The 21504-nt window shown below is 37.8% G+C and overlaps 1 protein-coding gene across 3 annotated transcripts in view; it reads left to right on the forward strand.

Annotated features, from left to right (window-relative positions):
* The first annotated feature begins 372 nt into the window (after positions 1–372).
* LOC114655881 (solute carrier organic anion transporter family member 1C1-like) overlaps positions 373–21504 on the forward strand; it is a 107539-nt gene continuing 86407 nt past the window's right edge. For 2 of the 3 annotated variants that reach the window (XM_028807170.2, XM_051919635.1), the window contains exons 1-2: positions 373–939; positions 21007–21151. In XM_028807170.2, the coding sequence (XP_028663003.1) occupies positions 21020–21151 (132 nt within the window). In that variant the 5' untranslated portion in view covers positions 373–939; positions 21007–21019. The remainder of the gene's footprint in view (positions 940–21006; positions 21152–21504) is intronic. The other variant, XM_051919629.1, reaches the window with a different exon arrangement.

A 21504-nucleotide genomic window follows, 5' to 3' on the forward strand; every position in this document is an offset into this window, starting at 1 on the left:
GTAGAAGGTGGGAAACCTCCAAGTTCTCGGTGCCGGTCCACTGCAAGGCACTCTGACATGCTGACATTCTTGGTATGAAAAATACCCTACAGAATACTGTAGCTGATAAATCAAGCACTGATAATTATTTTCTTCTTGTTCAATGTGCCTCTTGGGGAAATTCTGCAATTTAAATAAAGCCCAGTTGTTCCTATAAGAACTGCACAACAGAGGTAATTAAATTCTGCTTAAGGCAACGCTCCTTAATAGAAAGCTGATAAGCACACTAAGTACTTGTAAGTTTTGTATGAATTTGTGCAGCGCCAGTGCCTTGTTGCTTACGTGGTTACCTCGTGCCCAGCTTGGATTAAACCTTTTTGAGAGCAGCGTTCCCACCAGTCACCGTTTCTCGTTTCTATAACACATGACGCACGCAGTTCTACGCAAACAAGCAACAGCAGCTAACAAAACTCGGCTTTCTTTTCTCTAAGTAAAAAGCTGCAGCCGGGGGGTCTAAGCAACAGAAAAATCTCCCCCACCTGATGGTTAAGGAGTACAGCGATTTGTTTCTGTTTTCGTAACTTTTCTTTGTGTGCATCTCTCCGTCTGCATCATTTGTTTAGGAGCAGCGCATTAAACAGCACATAAGAAACAAAAGCACGTGTTTGCGTCAAGACTTTCAAGTGGAATACGAAATTTTGCAGTTCTGTTAACCCCCTACTTCTGACTCCCCGGCTGCCGTGTTAAAGCAAGGAGACTGACGTCAGAGCTTTCAAGAGAAACACGAATAAACCAGGGGGCAAAACGCTAGAGGATGACAGCCGGCAACTGACCCTACTCCGCTTTGTCGCTGATTCAGCCAGCTGTGGTAAACCCGCGCACCTTTCACCTCCTCTGCCGTCCTTCCCGGATCGTGGGGAGTGAAGAAACAGCTGTAAAGCGACGCGGGGACCACTTTACGTGAGTAATTACACGACTTTCGTCCGTCACTGTCCTTGTCAGTCCTGCCAGTTCACGGTGATTACAAGACCGTGGCGAGACGGTCCATATGAAACTGTTGAGGGGTTCAGGGCAAGTTGTCACATAAAATGCACGGGTTCGGCCCCTGTTAGTCTGCTTTATATAAATGTAATGAATTATTATTATTATTATTTATATATCATTTTAACTATTAGAAAATAAAATATATAATAGGAACAAATAACATGATTGGTAAGATACAATACACAATACAGTGCCTTAATGTGTGTACTGACTGTTTAGCTCGATGTTAAAGCTTGATGCCCACTCATTGTTTGCTCAGTTTCTTAGTTTATTCCTGAATATTTTTGTGATTTTGGTAAACATAATAGCTCCTGGTTAATTTATGATTTTTATGTATTGTAAAATTATCGAGTTTCTTCAGGCAATCATTTTAATTTTTAACATTCTTAAAACAGTATTAAGTCATTTACTGTTTAGATTATAGCTACCTTTAATTCACTTGTGAGAAATCATTTCTACCGTTTTGAAATGAATCTTACCGCCTAAAATACTACAATTATTTTGAAACTCTTAACACTTTGAAATGTACAGTATTTCCATTCTTTTAATATAAATATTATTTACTGTCATGCCTGAATTAGTATTCTTTCCTGGTGGAATACAGCAAATCCAATGGTGTTAAAAGTTGAATGAAATTTTTAATAAGCATTTTTTGATTAACAGGTTTTAGAAACTCATATTTACAGTCTTCTGTAATAATCTAGAATATAGTTTAGCAGATTAATGAAAGAGATATCTGAAGCATACTTTTCATCCAGATCTTATAAAGATCATCTGTCTTAAACATTTTTTCTAATAATGTGCTGATACCATTTTTATAAATAATAATAAGAAATAATCTATTTATCTATAGTTATCTGCCTCAGCCACGGTTCATTTCTGTAAAGATTTATATAAACACACTAAGACACTCTGTATAAATAGATATTATTTGTGTTGTCCTCCAGTTTTTTTGCATTTTTAAAAAATGCTAAAAATATAAGCATATTAAGTTATTTTTACTGTTTTATTATTATTTGCCCTGATGTTTTTAATTTCTTTGATGTAGAAATACAATTACAAATCCTTCTCTATTTTGCTTTCTCTTGTTGTATAGATCTATCAATATAGTTATTAGTGCATTCATTTGGTTAAAAATCAAATGATTAAACATCTGAAACTCAACACAGAGTGCAGATGCTGAGCATTGAAAATTAATCAATATTTGGAAGACCATAATTAAAATGAAATACCACAGCATTGATGAGAACAAATTTAATTGCCTTAAAAAAAAATGTTCTAAAGCCGTGATTGGAAAATAAATGATTAGATAGCTAAACTGTAATCTTGCTGATAATCTTAAAAACATGTCTATAAGCATGGCAGCATGGCTGTTAATTGTATTAATGATATGATCTATGCCTAATTTAAGATATGATGGTGTACCTAAGTATATACTGAAAGGCTGCTTTTTGGCCAAGCTCTTTAAATGCATCTTCAATGTAATACTAAAGCAGTAGTAGTTTACTGTGTTATTTCCAAGTTTAACATTGTTGAAATTCACAATTATTTGCTTACTTTTAGCACAATCAGTTAGTTTTATAAATAAAAAAATATAACTTGCATTTTTTTACTCATTAAATTCATAAGTAAATAAATTGATTACATTATACTGTCTGCAGTTTGATATATATTACTTGGATAAACAATAATGTTTCACACACCTAATTCATTAATTGTTTTATCTTTTATATGTTAAGAAGCATAGTCTTTTCGAGAACATTATTTACGTAATGCTGTAGATTAATCTGCATAAATTGTATATCTATAAAGTAAAACATTTTTTTCTGTAGATGCAAAATTGAGACTATTGCTCTTAAATGTCTGTTATGCCAATAATTCATATAAGATGATGTGGCAATTTGTATGGTACCCATTAAAAAGTAGGGTACAAATTCTTTAAGAGATTGGGCTTTCCAAAACATATTTCTGAAGTTTGGGGTTTTACTGCAGACACTTTCAGATTTCTGAAAACATGAGCTCTAGAGTAATGTTGTCAGCTTCACGGGACTCGAACATTTTTTAATGTCTTCTGGCAAAATAGTATGAAATTTAATAGAACTGTAAGTTACATGAAGGAGTCAAGTTTTGCATAAAACACAATTAATGCATTGCATGGTCAGAAGTACAGACTGCATTTTGTGTAAAATTAAATAGCTTTCTAGAGCCCCAGCCTTCATTTAAACCTGACTGCACTTTAATTTTGCGAAATTAGCCAGCTTAAAGCCATTAAGTTAAGTGTTGTGCTTTCAGCTACAATATTCTTGGCTCAATCGTTTATCGGTTTTGTTGTATATGTGTAATACCAATTATGTTTGATCCTGTAACACACTTAGCATATATAATGTATGTATGTATGTGTTAGAATATATGTGTGTGTGTGTACGTACATACACTTTGTAAGATTAGGTTTGTGCAGTGATGTTTTCATTCACAAGCATTTAAGTATGACTACAAGCCAAGGTAAGATCTCTATCAAATTTAAAAGTCATTTATCAAATGAAGTTGCCTTATCACTTTGCTTGTAAACCAGTATAACACATCTCACTGCAGGCAGATAATGTGCGTGTGTACCTTTTGTGGAGTTAACTTAAAAAAAAAAAGCTCTTAGGAAACCTCTAACTTCAAAACTGTAGCTCTCAACACAATAATTTACAATGAAAGATAGTAAAGAGTCAATTAAAGTTATGGAAATATAACCTTTTTGTTTTAATCATCATTAACACATTAAAATAGAGAAAACTTGTTTACACTTACTGTTTTCTGTAGCATGGCAGTTAGAAGTAAAGTAGTGGCCTAACAATTACTACACATTCCATATTTTACATTTATAAGATTAACACAATAAGACATGACTGCTTACCTCCAGGATGCATCCTCATAGAAAAGAAAAAAAAAGGACAAAGACGGGTTAAAAACAGGTTAAAAGTTAATTTTTGAAAAACAAACACACAGAAATCATCATAGCATTTTAAAACAACTTTCAAAAATCTAACCAATGTTTGAAAACAGGGTCTTTATTGTGGCCTAATGGATAGCACTGCTACCTCTTACCTGCAAAGTCTCAGATTCAAAACCCAGTCTGGGTTTTATTGTGTATTTTTCATTATGATTTATTTTCCCTTTTTTGTGATTTTATTTAATTTAATATAATTTAATTAATTAATTAAATTTAATATTATGGTTGTTGTAGAGGTTGTTGTAGGATAATTACATTTTGATTTTACTTAGTTTTAACTCCCTTTATGCCTTATACCTCACCCATGGAAGTGTTCAAATGACAGTTGATGAAAATCTTGTATAATCATGCCCTTAATAATGAATGAGAAACTATATGTAGAAATTATTTCTCTTCCATTTTAAATTGAGTAAAATGAGGAAAAACTGTAATAACAATTTGTAGATTTCCTTTGAAGTTGTGCTTACAAATCATGTACAAGTGTTAAAGTACAATATAGTTAGTGTATTAAAACCAGCACTCATGTTTATTGTAATTCAGCAACAGCACATTCATACTGACATGAAAGTATAACTGCTCTAAGTGCATTGTTTAAGTTTAAAAAAAATGTATATTTTTGTTAGAAAATGAAATAGAGAGAGGGATAATGAGATAATTCAGAAGTATCACAAAAATAAACCTCAAAGTAGAATCTTCCCTCCCTTAACATTTTTTATATAATAGACTGTAAATTCTAAAACTTTATTCATCTTTACCTCTACCTTTCTTCTGTCTCATCTGCAGTTTAATTCTTTAACTTTCCCACTTTCCAGTCAGAGTTCTTTAACCAAGCTTACTTCTGGATTTCAGATTCAATAGCCTCGGGCAGGAATAATTGTTTTCATTTCCAGCTTATGGTGACCTCTAAGAATCGTTTCGGTACTTAGTGACTCCAGTAGTCTAGTATGATCCTTAGTGGACCTAGGTAGATATGCATTTTTGGACTCTGCTTAACTGACAAGAACAAAAAGCCATTTTGACTTCTATATTGTCTGCCTTTATATAAATTTAGGAGGAGTCACTGATTTGACTTTGGGGTCATTGTGATACTAAGTTTTGTCCTGGAGGAATACGGCTTGACTCTACTTTGTCGTGATCACTGTCTAATTCTTCTCTCTCCACATAGTTTTTTTTCAGGGGCAGTCTTTACTTAACATAGTACCCTCATGATACCTCATTTCAGCTGTACAGGTTACTTGTCCAGGTTTTTACTATTCTCTGACATTCATGTTTCTCTTAACATCTTGTTTGCCTGGCTAAATGTAATTATAACCCAGTTTAAAAAAAACTTGGGAAACACAGTAAAATGTGAATAAAAACAGAATGTAATTATTTGCAAATCATTTAAACTCAAATTTAATTGAAAATAGAACAAAGACAACATATCAAATGTTGAAACTAAGAAATTGTATTGTTTTATGAAAAATACATGCTTATTTTGAATTTACTGCTAGCAACATGTTTTAAAAAAAAGTTGGGATGGGCCAAAGAAACACTGGAAAGACTGCCAGACTACCAGAGAGGCAGAGGCTGTCAGAAATATGGGTTCACCATTCACCACTAGTTCACATGGTGTGATAGTTTGCACATTTTTGAAGGCACCATTAATGCTGAATGATATATAAAGGTTTTGGAGCAGCATATGCTGCCATCCAGATGACGTCTTTTTAAGGGAAAGGCCTTGCTTATTTCAGCAAGATAATACCAAACTACATTCTGCATGTATTGCATCAGCATGGCTTTGTTAGTAAAAGAGTTCGGGTGATTGACCTGCCAGCAATCCAGACCCGCTTAAAACATTTGGCTCATTATGAAACAAAAATTTGACAAATGAGACCCCGAACTATTGAGCAGCTGAAATCCTATATCAGTTAAAAATGGGACAACATTTCACTTTCAAAACTACTGCGCTTGGTTTCCTAAGTTCCTAAATGTTTATAGGGTGTTTTTTAAAAAAGTGTGAAGCAGCACAGTGGTAAACATGCCCCAGCTTCAACTTTTTTGAAACGTGTTGCTGGCATCTTATTTAAAATGAGCACATATTTTTCTAAAAAGGATAAAATTTCTTAGTTTCAGCATTTGATATGTTGTCATTATACTATTTTCATTTATATGTAAGGTTATATAATTTGCAAATCACATTCTGTTTTTATTTACATTTTACAGTGTCACGATTTTTTTGGAAACTATATAATCGCAGTCGCATAGTTGAACAGAGTAAAATCTCTTAATTCCTTAGTTTTAAATCAGTTTGTTTTTACATGTCAGTCACTGAAAGTTTTACATGAAAGTTTTACAATGTCTACAGAACATCTGGTTGATTTTGCTGTAGGCTATGAAGTTATCATTAAAGGTGAGAATGAAAATGTATGAAAGTTTAAATATAAGGATTTTAAGCAATGCATTGTTTTATCAGAAGGTAAAAACATCTGTAATTACCAGTAAGAAGGAGCAATAACCTTTCTTATGGTTAATATACTAATGAAAAATACTGTAAATGATAGATTGTGCTGTATAGGCCTTGACTTTGACCTTAATTGAGATAAGAATATTTTGAATATGGAGGATGAAAAACTAGTGAAAATGGATATGTACTCAAAGTCCTTGAACAGTCTTATGATGCAAAGGATACCATATGTTATTTATTTATTTACTTTATTTAATTTTATTTTCTGTGTTTCCAATGGACTAATTAAAACAAGTATATTTTTTAACTCAAATGGCTTTAGTAAAATGAGCAACAGTGGTAGCTAAAAATTCTAAATAGCACCAATAGTTTACAATAAAATCTTTACTTTTTTAATTTATTAAAATGTAGTGTGTGTATGATAAGTTCAGTTTGAAGGGCAGAAAGTTAAGCACTATGTGTCTATTCCATTTATCTGATTCAGATCTTCTAACACACATACTCCCTTTGTTCCTCTTAATGTGTTCTTTTAACGTTTTCCTGGAAGTCATCCTTATGTTTTAACAAAAATGCAAAGCAGATATATTTTTCAGGCATTAAAGCCACTAAAGCATGAGGCAGCTGTTACAGATTTCATTATTCATGCTCATAGTCAAGTGTATTTGTAATTAAATGCAACATTGGTGATTATTCTAAAAGTCAAAGAATCATTCCCTGAAGCTTTGTAAGACTTACTTTACTATATGTTTCATGTAAGGAAAACAGCTTTAAACAAATGGAGGAGCAAAGCACATACAGAGCTATTTTTTGTTCATTAATCTGTTTACTGTGTTGTACATTATAATAAAGGAACACACAAATAAAAGAAGAATGCATAGAAAACACAGTATTTATTTGATAAAATTACCACTTTTGGAATAGTATTAAATAATATTAAGAATGTTGAGCACACAAACTACACCCTTAGACATAACAGTTTACCTGACATGTATGCTTTTGGAATGAGAGAGAAAAACTCACAGAAACATGAAGAGAGCATTTATAGTTGACACAATGAGTAAAACAAGATTCTAATTCAGTCTTCTGGTGCTTTGTGGCAGCAGTATTAGCCACAGTACAAGTGTGCCATTCTAAAATGAAGATGCGTGTGAAAAACTAAAAGTAGCAATACAGTATGCACTTTCGACTAGAGTCAGTGTCTAGTTTGTCCTCAAACTTTAAAGGGCATCATGACCCAACACTCCTGATATGGGGCCATATACTGTTCTTTCTCAATCTCTCTCTCTTTGTAAATACAGAGTCAGGCATGTTTGGCATCTACTAGGTTGTCTGCCCTCTAGCTACCTAAATGAATCTCTTCAGGCCCCTTCCAGAGATCCACATTCCCTCTGTCATTTGCACTGATGTCCTTATAGTTCCATTTCTGGGATGTCAAACAAGCTAGTACCTACAGCACCCTTCTGACTTTTGCTTCCTTGGTGGTATCTTAGCAAATTCTTTCCAGCCAGGCACCCTTTTATAATACACACACATGCAAGCATACACACACACAACCCTAGACATACAAATACATATACAGTAGGTGCTGCTATCTTGTATCCTTTGTGTTGGCCTGCACTGTCTTCTGGCATGCGTACTACTACTTCTTCTTCTTCTTTCGGCTGCTCCCATTAGGGTTTGCCACAGCGGATCATCTTTTTCCATATCTTTCTGTCCTCTGCATCTTGGTCTGTTACCCCGACCACCTGCATGTCCTCTCTCACCACATACATAAACCTCCTCTTAGGCCTTCCTCTTTTCCTTTTTCTTGGCAACTCTATCCTTAACATCCTTCTCCCAATATACTCATCATCTCTCATCTGCACATGTTCAAACCAACGCAATCTTGCCTCTCTGTACTTTATCTCCCATCCGTCCCACCTGAGCTGACCCTCCTAATTTACTCATTTCTAATCCTATCCATCCTCATCACACCCAGTGCAGATCTTAGCATCTTTAACTTTGCCTCCTCCAGCTCTGTCTCCTGCTTTCTGGTCAGTGCCACCGTCTCCAACCCATATAACATAGCTGGTCTCACTACCAGACCTTCTCTTTCACTTTTGCTGATACATGTCTGTCACAAATTACTCCTGACACTCTTCTCCACCCATTCCACCCTTCCTGCACTTTCTTTTTCACCTCTCTTCCACAATCCCCATTACTCTGTACTGTTGATCCCAAGTATTTAAACTCATCCACCTTCACCAACTCTGCTCCTTGCATCCTCACCATTCCACTGACCTCCCCCTCATTTACACACATGTATTCTGTCTTGTTCCTACTGACCTTCATTCCTCTCCTCTCCAGCACATATCTCCATCTCTCCAGGGTCTCCTCAATCTGCTCCCTACTCTCGCTACAGATCACAGTGTCATCAGCAAACATCATAGTCCATGGGGACTCCTGTCTAATCTCATCTGTCAACCTGTCCATCACCATTGCAAATAACATAGGGCTCAGAGCTGATCCCTAATGCAATCCCATCTCCACATTGAATGCATCCGTCACTCCTACTGTACACCTCACCACAGTCACACTTTCCTCATACATATCTTGTACAACTCTTACGTACTTCTCTGCCACTCCCGACTTCCTCATACAGTACCACAGCTCCTCTCGAGGCACCCAGTCATATGCTTTCTTCAGGTCCACAAAGACTCAATGCAACTCCTTCTGGCCTTCTCTATACTTCTCCATCAACATCCTCAGATCAAACATCACATCTGTGGTGCTCTTTCTTGGCATGAAACCATTCTGCTGCTCACTGATCATCACCTCCCTTCTTAACCTAGTTTCCACTACTCTTTCCCATAACTTCATGCTGTGGCTCATAAATTTTATCCCCCTGTAATTACTACAGTTCTGCACATCCCCCTTATTCTTAAATATCAGCACCTGTACACCTCTTCTCCACTCCTTAAGCATCCCTTCACTTTCCAAGATTCCATTAAACAACCTAGTTAAAAATTCCACTGCCATCTCTCCTAAACACCTCCATGCTTCCACAGCGGCCTTTCCATTCTTCATTCTCTTCATAGCTGTCCTTAATTCCTCCTTGCAAATCCGATGCAGTTCCTGATTCACTATCTCCGCATCATCCAACGTACTCTCTCTCATTCTCTGCATTCATCAGCCTCTCAAAGTACTCTTTCCATCTGTTCAACACACTCTCCTTGCTTGTGAGTACATTTCCATCTTTATCCTTTAACACCCTAACCTGCTGCACAGCTTTCCCAGCTCGGTCCCTCTGTCTATCCAATCGGTACAGGTCCTTTTCTCCTTTGTTAGTGTCCAACCTTTTCTTGAGCCTTCGCCAACTCTCTCTTCACCTTGTGCCTTATCTCCTTATACTCTTGTCTACTTTCTGAATCTCACTGACTATCCCACTTCTTCTTGGCCATCCTCTTCCTCTGTATACTCTCTTGTACTTCCCCATTCCACCACCAGGTTTCCTTTTTCTCCTTCCTCTGTCCAGATGTCATGCCAAGCACCCTTCTTGCTGTCACCCTTACTACATCTGCAGTAGTTGCCCAACTGTCTGGTAATTCTTCACTGCCACCCAGTGCCTGTCTAACCTCGTCCCTAGGCTCAATCTTGCAGTCTTCCTTTTTTAACTTCCACCATTTGGTCCTTGGTTCTGGCCTCACTCTCTTCCTCTTCTTGATTTCCAACGTCAACCTACAGACCACCATCCTATGCTGCTTAACTACACTTTCCCCTGCCACCATTTTGCAGTCTTCAATATCCTTCAGATTGACTCTTCTGCATAGAATCTGTATAATCTACCTGTGTGCATCTTCCTTCACTCCTGTATGTCACCCTATGTTCCTCCTTCTTCTTAAAATATGTATTCACCACAGCCATGTCCATCCTTTTGGCAAAATCCACTATCATCTGACCTTTCTCATTCCTCTCCTTGACAGCATACCTACCCAGGACCTCCTCGTCTCCTCTGTTCGCTTTACCAACATGTCCATTGAAATCCGTTCCAATTACCACTTTCTGTCCCTTGGGTACACTGTCCATCACTTCATCCAACTCACTCCAGAAATCTTCTTTCTCATCCATCGCACACCCAACTTGTGGGGCATATGCACTAACAACATTCATCATCACATCTCCAATTTCCAGCTTCATAATCATTACTCCGTCTCACACTCTTTTCACCTCCAAAACACTCTTGGCATACTCTTCCTTTGGAGTAACCCCTACCCCATTTTTCCTCCTATCCACACCATGATAGAACAATTTGAATCCACCTCCAATCCACCCGGTCTTCCTCGCTTTCCATTTAGTCTCTTGCACACACAATATATCAACCTTCCTTCTGTTCATCATTTCTGCTAAATCTCTCCCCTTACCAGTCATACTGCCAACATCCAAAGTTCCTACCCTCAGTTCCACTCTCTTTACCTTCCTCCTCTCCTCCTGCCTCCAGACACGTCTCCCCCTTCTTCTTCTCCTTCTTCGGCCAACAGTAGTCCATATTCCGCCAGCACCCTGTTGGCTAACAGTACTGGTGGTGGTCATTGTTAACCCGGGGATTGACTGTTCCAGTATGGAAATTTGCATTGTTGTCCGCATATTGATTTGGCAAAATTTTACACTGGATGCCTTTCCTGACGTAACCCTTCCCATTTATCCAGGTTTGGGACCGGTATGGAGAAAAAAACTGGTTTGTGCATCCCCTGTGGCTGGGTTGGCATGCATACTAATAAGATAACTATTTAAAGGAATACTCCCCCAAAAAATAATACTTTTTATATGTTACTTACACTATGTGATTTATGGTGATGGCTGAGAACATTTTTAGTCTCATGTTTTTATGAGAGATAGATAGATAGATAGATAGATAGATAGATAGATAGATAGATAGATAGATAGATAGATAGATAGATAGATAGATAGATAGATAGATAGATAGATAGATAGATAGATAGATAGATAGATAGATAGATAGATAGATAGATAGATAGATAGATAGATAGATAGATAGATAGATAGATTTTGTCGCAATTGGGAATATAATACGTAAATACAATAATTAACAACAGGAACTCCCCTATAATAAACCAAAAAAGAAAAAGAAAACGCCTGACTTGGCCAAAAGTTAAAAAGAGCAGTCACAGTCACAATGTGGCATTATAGAGTCATATAGCTGTAGGTTTAATAGGGCCCCGCTGTGTTAATTTCTCATTGGCTGAAAGTACTCAGTGCTAGCGTGTCAGAGAGAGGATAGCAGGCATCGTTTATAATGGCAGGCAGGTTTCCCTTCATTCTCTCCTTTCCCACTATCCCTAGTGAATCAAGTGTGCGTCCCTTAACTGAGCCTGCCTTTTTCACCATAATTAATGTTGATTCGGTGGGCGTAGAATATCGTGCTGGCGATCGCAGAGCTATAAAATATACAAATGATGTCACTGACCACATCAAAGAAATGCAGTCTCCTATGAAAAAATAATTCAGGAAGAATCTAAATTATTGCAGAATACAAAAAGGAAGAATTCAGCATAACTAGAAGTTGATTCATAGTAAGACTGAAAAGCAAAACAAGATCAATGTTAGTATAGCTGGTACAGTACAGTAATTTTTTAAAGCCTGAGATGCAGGCTTTCTATCCAGCTATAGATTTTAAGAGAGCTGGAGTCAGTAGCATTCAGTTACAATGCCAGGTACACTCACGCAGACGGTCACACTCACTCATATAGGGCTGAATTAGAGCTGCCAATTAACATACCTAACATGTAACTTCTTTATTAATCCCAAGGGGAAATTCACAATAGATAGATAGAGTGGGTATCTATGAAGACCAATGCGGGACTGCAGCAAACAATATAGGCACCTATGGATCATATCGCAAATACTGCGTGACTTTAAATGTCAGTGCTCATGACTCCACATTCGTAAAGGCACTAACCAAAAATAGGCTTCAATATAGAGTAGCACAGGAAAAACCACTGCTAACCAAGTAGTACATAAATGCACATCAGTTACAAAGATGGATCAGAGAATAGCTTGGTATTCATCAATGTGGAACATTTTAGATGCAGCATTCCACAGTAAGAACATTATACTACTACTACTACTACTAATAATAATAATACATGATATTTATATGGCGTCTGTCCCATGCTTAAGATGCTTATTTGTCAAACATAGTGGTGGTAGTATGATGGCAGGACCTGGATGACGTACAGTGATCCCTCGCTATATCGCGCTTTGCCTTTCGCGGCTTCACTCTATCGCGGATTTTATATGTAAGCATATTTAAATATATATCGTGGATTTTTTGCTGGTTCGCGGATTTCTGCGGACAATGGGTCTTTTAATTTCTGGTACATGCTTCCTCAGTTGGTTTGCCCAGTTGATTTCATACAAGGGACGCTATTGGCAGATGGCTGAGAAGCTACCCAGCTTACTTTTCTCTTTCTCTTGCGCTGACTTTCTCTGATCCTGACGTAGGGGGTGTGAGCAGGGGGGCTGTTCGCACACCTAGACGATATGGACGCTCGTCTAAAAATGCTGAAAGATTATCTTCACGTTGCTATCTTTTGTGCAGCTGCTTCCTGAAACGACATGCTGCACGGTGCTTCGCATACTTAAAAGCTCGAAGGGCACGTATTGATTTTTGACTGAAAAACAAACTCTGTCTCTCTCTATCTCTCTCTCTCTTCCTGCTCCTGACGGAGGGGGTGTGAGCTGCCGCCTTCAACAGCTTTGTGCCGCGGTGCTTCGCATACTTAAAAGCAAACAGCCCTATTGATTTGTTTGCTAGAGATTGTTTTCTCTATCTATGTGACATTCTGTGCTCCTGACACGCACTCCTTTGAAGAGGAAGATATGTTTGCATTCTTTTAATTGTGAGACAGAACTGTCATCTCTGTCTTGTCATGGAGCACAGTTTAAACTTTTGAAAAAGAGACAAATGTTTGTTTGCAGTGTTTGAATAACGTTCCTGTCTCTCTACAACCTCCTGTGTTTCTGCGCAAATCTGTGACCCAAGCATGACAATATAAAAATAACCATATAAACATATGGTTTCTAATTCGCGGATTTTCTTATTTCGCGGGTGGCTCTGGAACGCAACCCCCGCGATGGAGGAGGGATTACTGTATATAGTTGACGGAACCTTGAATACTCTTGTATCAGAAAATTCATAAGAAGAATATCCAGTTATCTGTCTGTGTGTGGAAGCTTAAGTGTAGCTTAATGCCACATCAGAATGTTGAAAAAAAGCAAAATTACAATTTTTGAACTGGCCTAATCAAAGTCCACATATATACCCAATGATGATGCTTTGGCTGGATCCGAAGCAAGTGGTTAATGCTCAGAAACTTACCATTGTTTATGAATTAAATCAGCCAGATAGGAAAGAGTGGGCTAAAATACCTCCACAACAATGTGAAAAACACAGTGAATTTATTACTTTGTCATATGCAGCAACTGGAACTCTCTTGAACAGTCGCTGTCATTGTGTTGTTAAAGATGGGACTTTTTGGTTGATATTAGCCCAGGATTCCTCTGTGTTTGTTTCAGATTAAAGTCTGCTGCATCAAGATGTTATGCAAGGCCAAGCAATGGTTTTCTTGGTTAGCCAAATTGGTGGGGCCTTAAGAATGTCATTTTGGACAGTCAGTTTATCATTTTTCATTATTTTGTTATACTCTTGGAGTAACACCTGTTTGCACTTGAAATGTGGAGGAGTGATATTATTGAGGTCAGGAAACCACTTAGTAGTTGTTGAGCGCACATTGTTTGTGAAGGTTCTCATTGCTGTGTTCAGTAGTATCTTGATGTCCTTGATGTATTGGCTGTTGAACCATATAAAGGCACATTATTCTGCTGCTGAGTACACTAAGGTCAAGGGTGATGTTTGAAGGCAACTGGTGGAGACACCCCAAGAAATGCAAACCAAATTCTGAATCAGATTATTTTTAGTTTTTAGTTTTGCCAGTCCCTTGCTGTTCTGAGCCTTGTGTGTCAGTGATCAACTGATTTTCAGTATCGCACCATTTATCTACTCTTTCAGTTGTCTGTTGGTCAGGTGACTGTTAAGGTGAAAGCAGGAAATTTCGGTCTTTGTAATGCTTGGCTGAAGGCTGCACTTTTTGCAGTAAAGGAAGCCATGTCGGTCATCATTAACCATTCTAAATGATGAAAGGCCATAGCGTTGGTATATTTAAACTTGTGTGATGCTGTTGAACTGGGTCATGGATGTAAAGGTGAAACATTAATGGTGCAGGGACTGAGCCCTGTTGTAGGTCATTGTTAAATCTTCATGTTGTGCTACTGTCATCACTTAGGTGTACGTTAAAATAACTATCACTGAGCATATTGATGATTAGGTCACAAATTTTGACTTACCAGATTACTTCAGTGAGCTTGTGGAGCAATCCTTCTTCCATGTGGTGTTATATGCTGCTGTAACATCAATCAAAGCCACAACTGGTTTTTGGTGCTCTTAAAATCTGTCTTTGATGAAATTAGTAAGAACAAGTATTGTCTTGGTGCATCTGTGAGCCTACAGAAGGCAGCCTGTTCAATAGAAATGACTGTCTGGTTAGCTTGACTGATTCTGATATGCAGCAGTCTCTCAAGTAGTTTAAGACAAATGGAAAATAACAAAACTGGGCAGTAGTTTTCAGGTACATCATCATATTAGCCTCTCTTGACTAGTGTGAAGATCTTTGCTCTTTTAAATGCTAATTAAAATTATTAAAATTAAATAGAGTTGAGGATATTGGAGTACAGTTAAAGATGATTTCTGGATAAATTCAATCCATTCGCCCCAACCGCGTATGGATTCTTTGTGGTTCCCTTCTGGGGGCACTTTTTTTGTCACGTGGCAACGTGCTGTATCAGTGCATGTTCCGTGCTGCCTACCTCTCGTTCTCTATATGTCATAGGTGAAAGTTTTTGTACACTGGGTGGTTTTCTTTTTTCCTTAGGCAAAAAACATGTATATAGTAAATGTAAGCACCAACATATGAAGGGAAAATAGGCACCCTTTGCTTGAGACTTGGATGATAAATGAAAAGGCAAATTTCCTGAATAATTCTGTTACAGGTTATTGTTGATGGCTGTCTACAGGATGTAGATAATTACCATCTTGCAAAAGTGTCACCTGCTTTGAAGATTTGACTGCTTTGATTGGTATCTCATCAACATACAATATTGTGATACAGAACCTGCTTTCTTTGAAAATTAACATGTTCTGGGGACATTCGTTTCTAATCGGCATACAGTGGTATACTGTATGTGCTTTTTGAAAGCAGGCAACAATACTATTGTTAAACCAATGAAAATGTGTTTACACTATTGTTAAGCAAAGGAAATTGGTATGTACTATTGTTTAATCGATCATCATATTGATCTAGGCAGAGACTGAAGCAGTTATATACTTCTGGGCAGTGTGTGGTGTTCGGACTGTATGAAGAGAGAGCGTAAGCAGAAAGGACGGAGCAAGGCCAGAGGACAGTGTGAATAAAAAGAGATCTGGCGCATGGGCAGACGGTGTAGAGAGCAGGGGCTCATGGGCAGATGAGGGTATGTGGCTGACAAGATGTGAGATACACGGACAGTGAGACCTACCTCGAGGGAGGAAGAGACAGTTTCACCAGGGTGATGGCAGTTGTGTCCCAGCAAAAGAGGGAAGACTTGCAAGAGGACCGAGTGAAGCTGGCAAACGAGAAGAGAATTGTGCCTCAGTCGTCGTGGCAGTACGCGGTACCCAGAAATGAAAGAGTTTAACAGACTTTAGAGTGTGGACTGCGTGCTCCTTCACTCCTGATATTTTTAGATTCCTATCTACTTTTATTTTCTATATAAATATCTTTCAATCTTTCTTTTATATTGTCTGGTGCCATAGAAGTTACTGTTGTTTTTCTTGAAATTGCTGCCATGTCTTTCATTGTGTGTTTACTCACTGCCCAACATAAAGAAACCTGTGTTCTATTATCTTTAAATTATAGGGGTTCTTAATGTTAAGATCTAGTTTAATAATTTATTAAACTTTTTAGCCTTTTAAAAATAATTTCAAGAGTTCCAAGACTATTAATACAACTGGGTGGTTTAGTCGGATGTATTAACTGTGTTTAGGTTAGATTACGTATAAGCAGAGTTGGGTAGTAACGAGTTACATTTACTCCGTTACATTTACTTGAGTAACTTTTTTAAAAAATTATACTTCTAAGAGAAGTTTTATTGCACCATACTTTTTACTTTTACTTTTACTTGAGTACGTTTGTGAAGAAGAAACGCTACTCTTTCTCCGCTACATTGGACAACACTCGAATCGTTACTTTTTTTCCATTAGATACGCTATATTTTTGCCAGAGAGAAGCCGCCAGTGGATCTACTGCATGACTGTTTCACCAATCAGACGTAGCAATAATAATCACAAGACTCCGTTTCACCAATCAGACGTAGCAACAATAATCACAAGACTCCGTTTCGCCAATCAGATGTAGCAGCAATAATCACATGGCTCCGTTTCACAAATCAGACGTAGCCATGCAGTCATGTGACCACACACAAACTGTGGCAGCATAGCGGCACAAACTCCTCACAGACAGCCGACAGGGAAAGAAAGAATACAAGTGGAACCTCGGTTTGCGAGCATAATTCGTTCCGGAAACATGCTTGCAATCCAAAGCACTCGTATATCAAAGCGAATTTCCCCATAAGAAATAATGGAAACTCAGATGATTTGTTCCACAACCCAAAACTATTCATATAAAAATGATTAATACAAAATATAAAGTAAAAATACATAAAACAAATTAACCTGCACTTTACCTTTGAAAAAAAATCATGGCTGGTGTGAGTGAGTTTGTAAACTCTTGTGGGATTTCACCCAACAGGACGACACGTGGAGGAGCATCCCGCAGCAAGCGCAGGCACCCAGCGCTGTAGCAGTTCGCTGTAAAAGCAAATCCGAAAAGATCGTGGTCATGCTATAAGCACATGCCGTTGATGGGTGATACAAGGAACAAGGAACATTATAAATGTGCAGGTCACAGTATTACTTGGCCACTAACCTGGGAATGACCCTGCCTGTCTGCTGTGCCTGTGTATAGGAAAGTAGCAGATCCCACTACAATAAATAACTGCGCTGTTCCTGTTTCATGCTGAATAAAGATGGTGTCGCTAAAGTATTGAGGCTCAGCTTCGTGTTTTGGGGTGCAAGATGGGGACTCACATGTCACAGCACATACACGTAGTCACAATGCTGTAGTAAACAGTATATGCTTGTACAGATGTTGACTATATGAGTAAGTCTCGCCGACTGACGATTGCCCACAATCCCGCAGTGAGAGATACCATCAGCTCAGTTGTGATCACATGACGCTCGGTAGACAAAGCATATATGGACTACTCGTATTGCAAGACCTCGCTCGTTTATCAAGTCAAAATTTATTAACAATTTTAGCTTGTCTTGCAAAACACTCACAGACCAAGTTACTCGCAATCCAAGGTTCCACTTGTACATGAAAAATAATATCTCATCTCTTATACTAATATAATCCTCTTGACACTTCCATTGACTCTGATGTCTATTAAAATCGCCACAGTATAGTATGGGATGTGAGAGTGATTGTAATACATCATCGGGACAGTCAATAATCGGGGGCTTGTAAATGTTGACAGAATTAATATCACTGACAAGGATGGTAATGGTGAAGAGGTTGCTGGAGGTTTCAGTACATGTATATTGTTGATGTCTTTTGTAAGTGGCAACTCCATAGATGGGAAGATTGTTTACTTCCACTAGCTTATAACCTATACGCTAACTATTGCTATAAGTTCTTCCTTCATAGAGGCATGTGTCTCCTGGAGCACAGCCACATAAATCTTTTTTTGTGCCAACAATTGTGACATGTTGTCAGCCTTGAATCTATTTATAGCTTCTACACTGAGTTGACAAATATGAAGTCATTGTCTGACTACAATATGCCTAGTAGTGTTGATCAGAGAATTTCGCCAAAGCATTATTTGCAGCAAATTTGCTGTTTTTGCATTTGCTCTGTTCATCGAATTATTTACTGATAATTAGGCCAGTTTATGAGAACTTTTTTTTTTCCACTGCCTAGTGGAGCAGCGTACCAGGGGTCAAGCAACACTACTGGGATATTTTACTAGGGACCTGTAGAAGCAGAAGCTGCAGCTCTGCAAGGTGCAGGCTCCTTTTGAGGAGGCCAATACGTTTGTCAGCTGGGAGAACTGTGGCTGGAATGATGTGCTCCCATTAGTGTTCCTGCTGTGTTCAGTCCAGTATAGCTGGGTGATGCTTCCCTAGCCGTTTGGGACACTTAAAAAAAACCAAACAAATTGGATTAAAAAAGTATTTTCTTTGGTGATCGTTTTTTTGAATTTCCTGGTTTTAAAGATCTCGTTATTTCTGACTTTAGACTCTGATTCGGCGTTTTCTCTTTGTTTTGATGAAACATATGATTGCTTTCTGGTTAAGAAGCTTGCGCATATCTCACTATCTTCCTTCTTCTTTGATCACATGGAAGCACAGTGGTGCAGTGGTTGGCACTATGAAGAGCACACAATCCTGCTCACAGTATCACTAGTCTACTGGCTGACACACTGCACATTTGAACACTGGGAGAAACACGGGGTTATCAGAGCAAACTCATGCAGATATAAACAGAACAGTTTGTTCAATAAATTGCATATATAAAGATGAGTTACTTATTCATTTAGGTATCCTTTATCTAATATATTTTGGCTGAAGACCTGAAAACACTCAATTTTTAAAAATGTACAATTTTCCAGGAAATCAGGAAGTGTAAAAATAGTTACTGAAAACAGTATACGATAACAGGCTGTCTGTTGTACTGTATGTTGTAGGTAAAATCTATGCCATTAAAGTGTACATTTAAAAGTCACATGCTGATAATGGTATTAATGTTAAACTAGCCGACGCCCGCCGTAGCATATGGCAGTGTAAGAATAGGAACGGAAAACGGTGAGAAAGGAATTCAGAAATCAAGTAGAAATTAATACTTCTTGAAAGACGCAGTGTGCATGTAAAATTTCCGGCCAAGTAGGATTACATGTGAAAGTGATAAATAAATCAGGCTTTCCGAATTTACGTACTATGGCCATGGCAACTTGATAGTTTTGTTGCATGTATCTTGGACTTCCTGGAAATGTGGATGGTAATATGATCATTTTGCCTACACATATGTTGCTATTTTCAGCGTTTGCTTACAGTGCGTCTGTATTCAAACATTGTATTGTTCCATGCGCAGATCTTGTTGATATAATCTGAGATAGCTGAGATGCGCGCCCTCTGTTTTAACATACGCATCTACGACGTACTGTTGGAATAGTTTGCCGCTGGAGTGCAATATACTAAATGTATTCCTCATTGCTAATCTGTATGCATAAAATTGGCATTGAGTAAGCCTTATTCGTTTGGCGGTTCTTTTATCAGGAACATGTTGTAAATCTTTGTGCCAGCCAATGTCTTCGTAAGGGAATAAAAGTGGGTAAACCACAGGATCGCAATTCATATTGAGCGTGGAAATCTGTTTACAGGAATTGCGTATGGGATAGATGCAAATGTCCCTTTCAGCAGGCGTTTCGCCATCTTCTCCGACGAAAATCACTGCAATTGTATCAGTAGCTTGCGCTGTATCAAAAACATACAACTGTCCATATCCTGGAGAGGTAGAAGTGTTAGCGTATAGTGAAGAGATTTGGTGATAAATTTGCCTGTGTATTTTAAAACAGGATGGTCCGTGGCCAGGAGGTTGAGTTATCTATGCACCCATGGAAGCAAACGCTAGAGAAGAGTTGTATTCTCAAATGTGTTCACGATAATTTTTACCTTCTGATGTTTGCTGTATAAGAAGCTGTTGTAAAGACACAGGTGGCTCCCGCAAAGGTGGTAAAGCTACTTTACCATTGTAGCAGCACCTCGAGTACTTGTTGGATGTATTACGCTCAGCAGGCCAGTATAGTGCATGACATGGAAGACGACGAATAGGAATCGAGAAATGCCGTGTCGGCTGCGTGTGGGCGGGACCGGTTTTGAAGTGGAAGCAGGACGAACCAGAAGAGAAATATATATAAGAGATGTGATGGAGCATGTATCCTGTTTAGTCATGCATTTGTGGCTTTTGAGATTGTGTTACACTAAAGTCAATTGAGATTTAAGAAAAAATATGTAAAATATAATTGCAAAATTAAAGATCATTCTGTATCAATGGTTTTTCGTAAAGTTAGATTTTAGAGTACCATGTTAAACTGTTTTCTTAAGCAGCTTTAAGATACTGCTCACTGTGAAGACTGTTTAATAAAATGTTTCATTGCTAATTTTCTGCTGTGTCTATGACATTGTAAGTAGTAAAATTATTTCATGCTATGATTATTAAATCATGGTTAAATTTAAAACTTAATAAACAGGATTTATTTTAAGCAGTCAGCAACCTGCTAATGTCTACAATTCCATGTTAACATATATATATATATATATTTATTTCAGTGTTATCTGAACAATGCCAAGGGATTGCATTATGGAGACTTCATCTAAAGAAAATGGTTTTTCTTCTTGGGCTGTTCACCTGCCAGTCAAACAGAAATCTATATCATTTTTCCACAGACCTCAGCTTTGTTTTTCTCAGCTTAAGGTAATTTTTTCTCACCACTTTGATTTTTTATAATTTACTTATTCGGCATCAAATTTTCTTAATCCATTCACGGCCACAGATTCCTCCACCTCTAACAGCAGCAGTGTATGCAAGGCAAGAGCTTGTGCTGGATTAATTACTACTCCAGAGATGCTGGAGTAGAAAGCTGAGTACTGTATATCCAGTAAAGAGTAACCTGTTAAGAGTTCCAGAAGTTCTCTTTGTCCATTTTTTGTATTTTCGGGGTCTTTACATCTGATCCTCCAAGCACATGAAACAAGTCAACATCAGTTTATGATTAGTTGAATACTCTAAACCTCGCTTTACTCACTTGTCCAGATTAAAAGACTTTG

Source organism: Erpetoichthys calabaricus, chromosome 1, assembly GCF_900747795.2.
Source record: "Erpetoichthys calabaricus chromosome 1, fErpCal1.3, whole genome shotgun sequence".
Classification (NCBI taxonomy): Eukaryota; Metazoa; Chordata; class Cladistia; order Polypteriformes; family Polypteridae; genus Erpetoichthys; species Erpetoichthys calabaricus.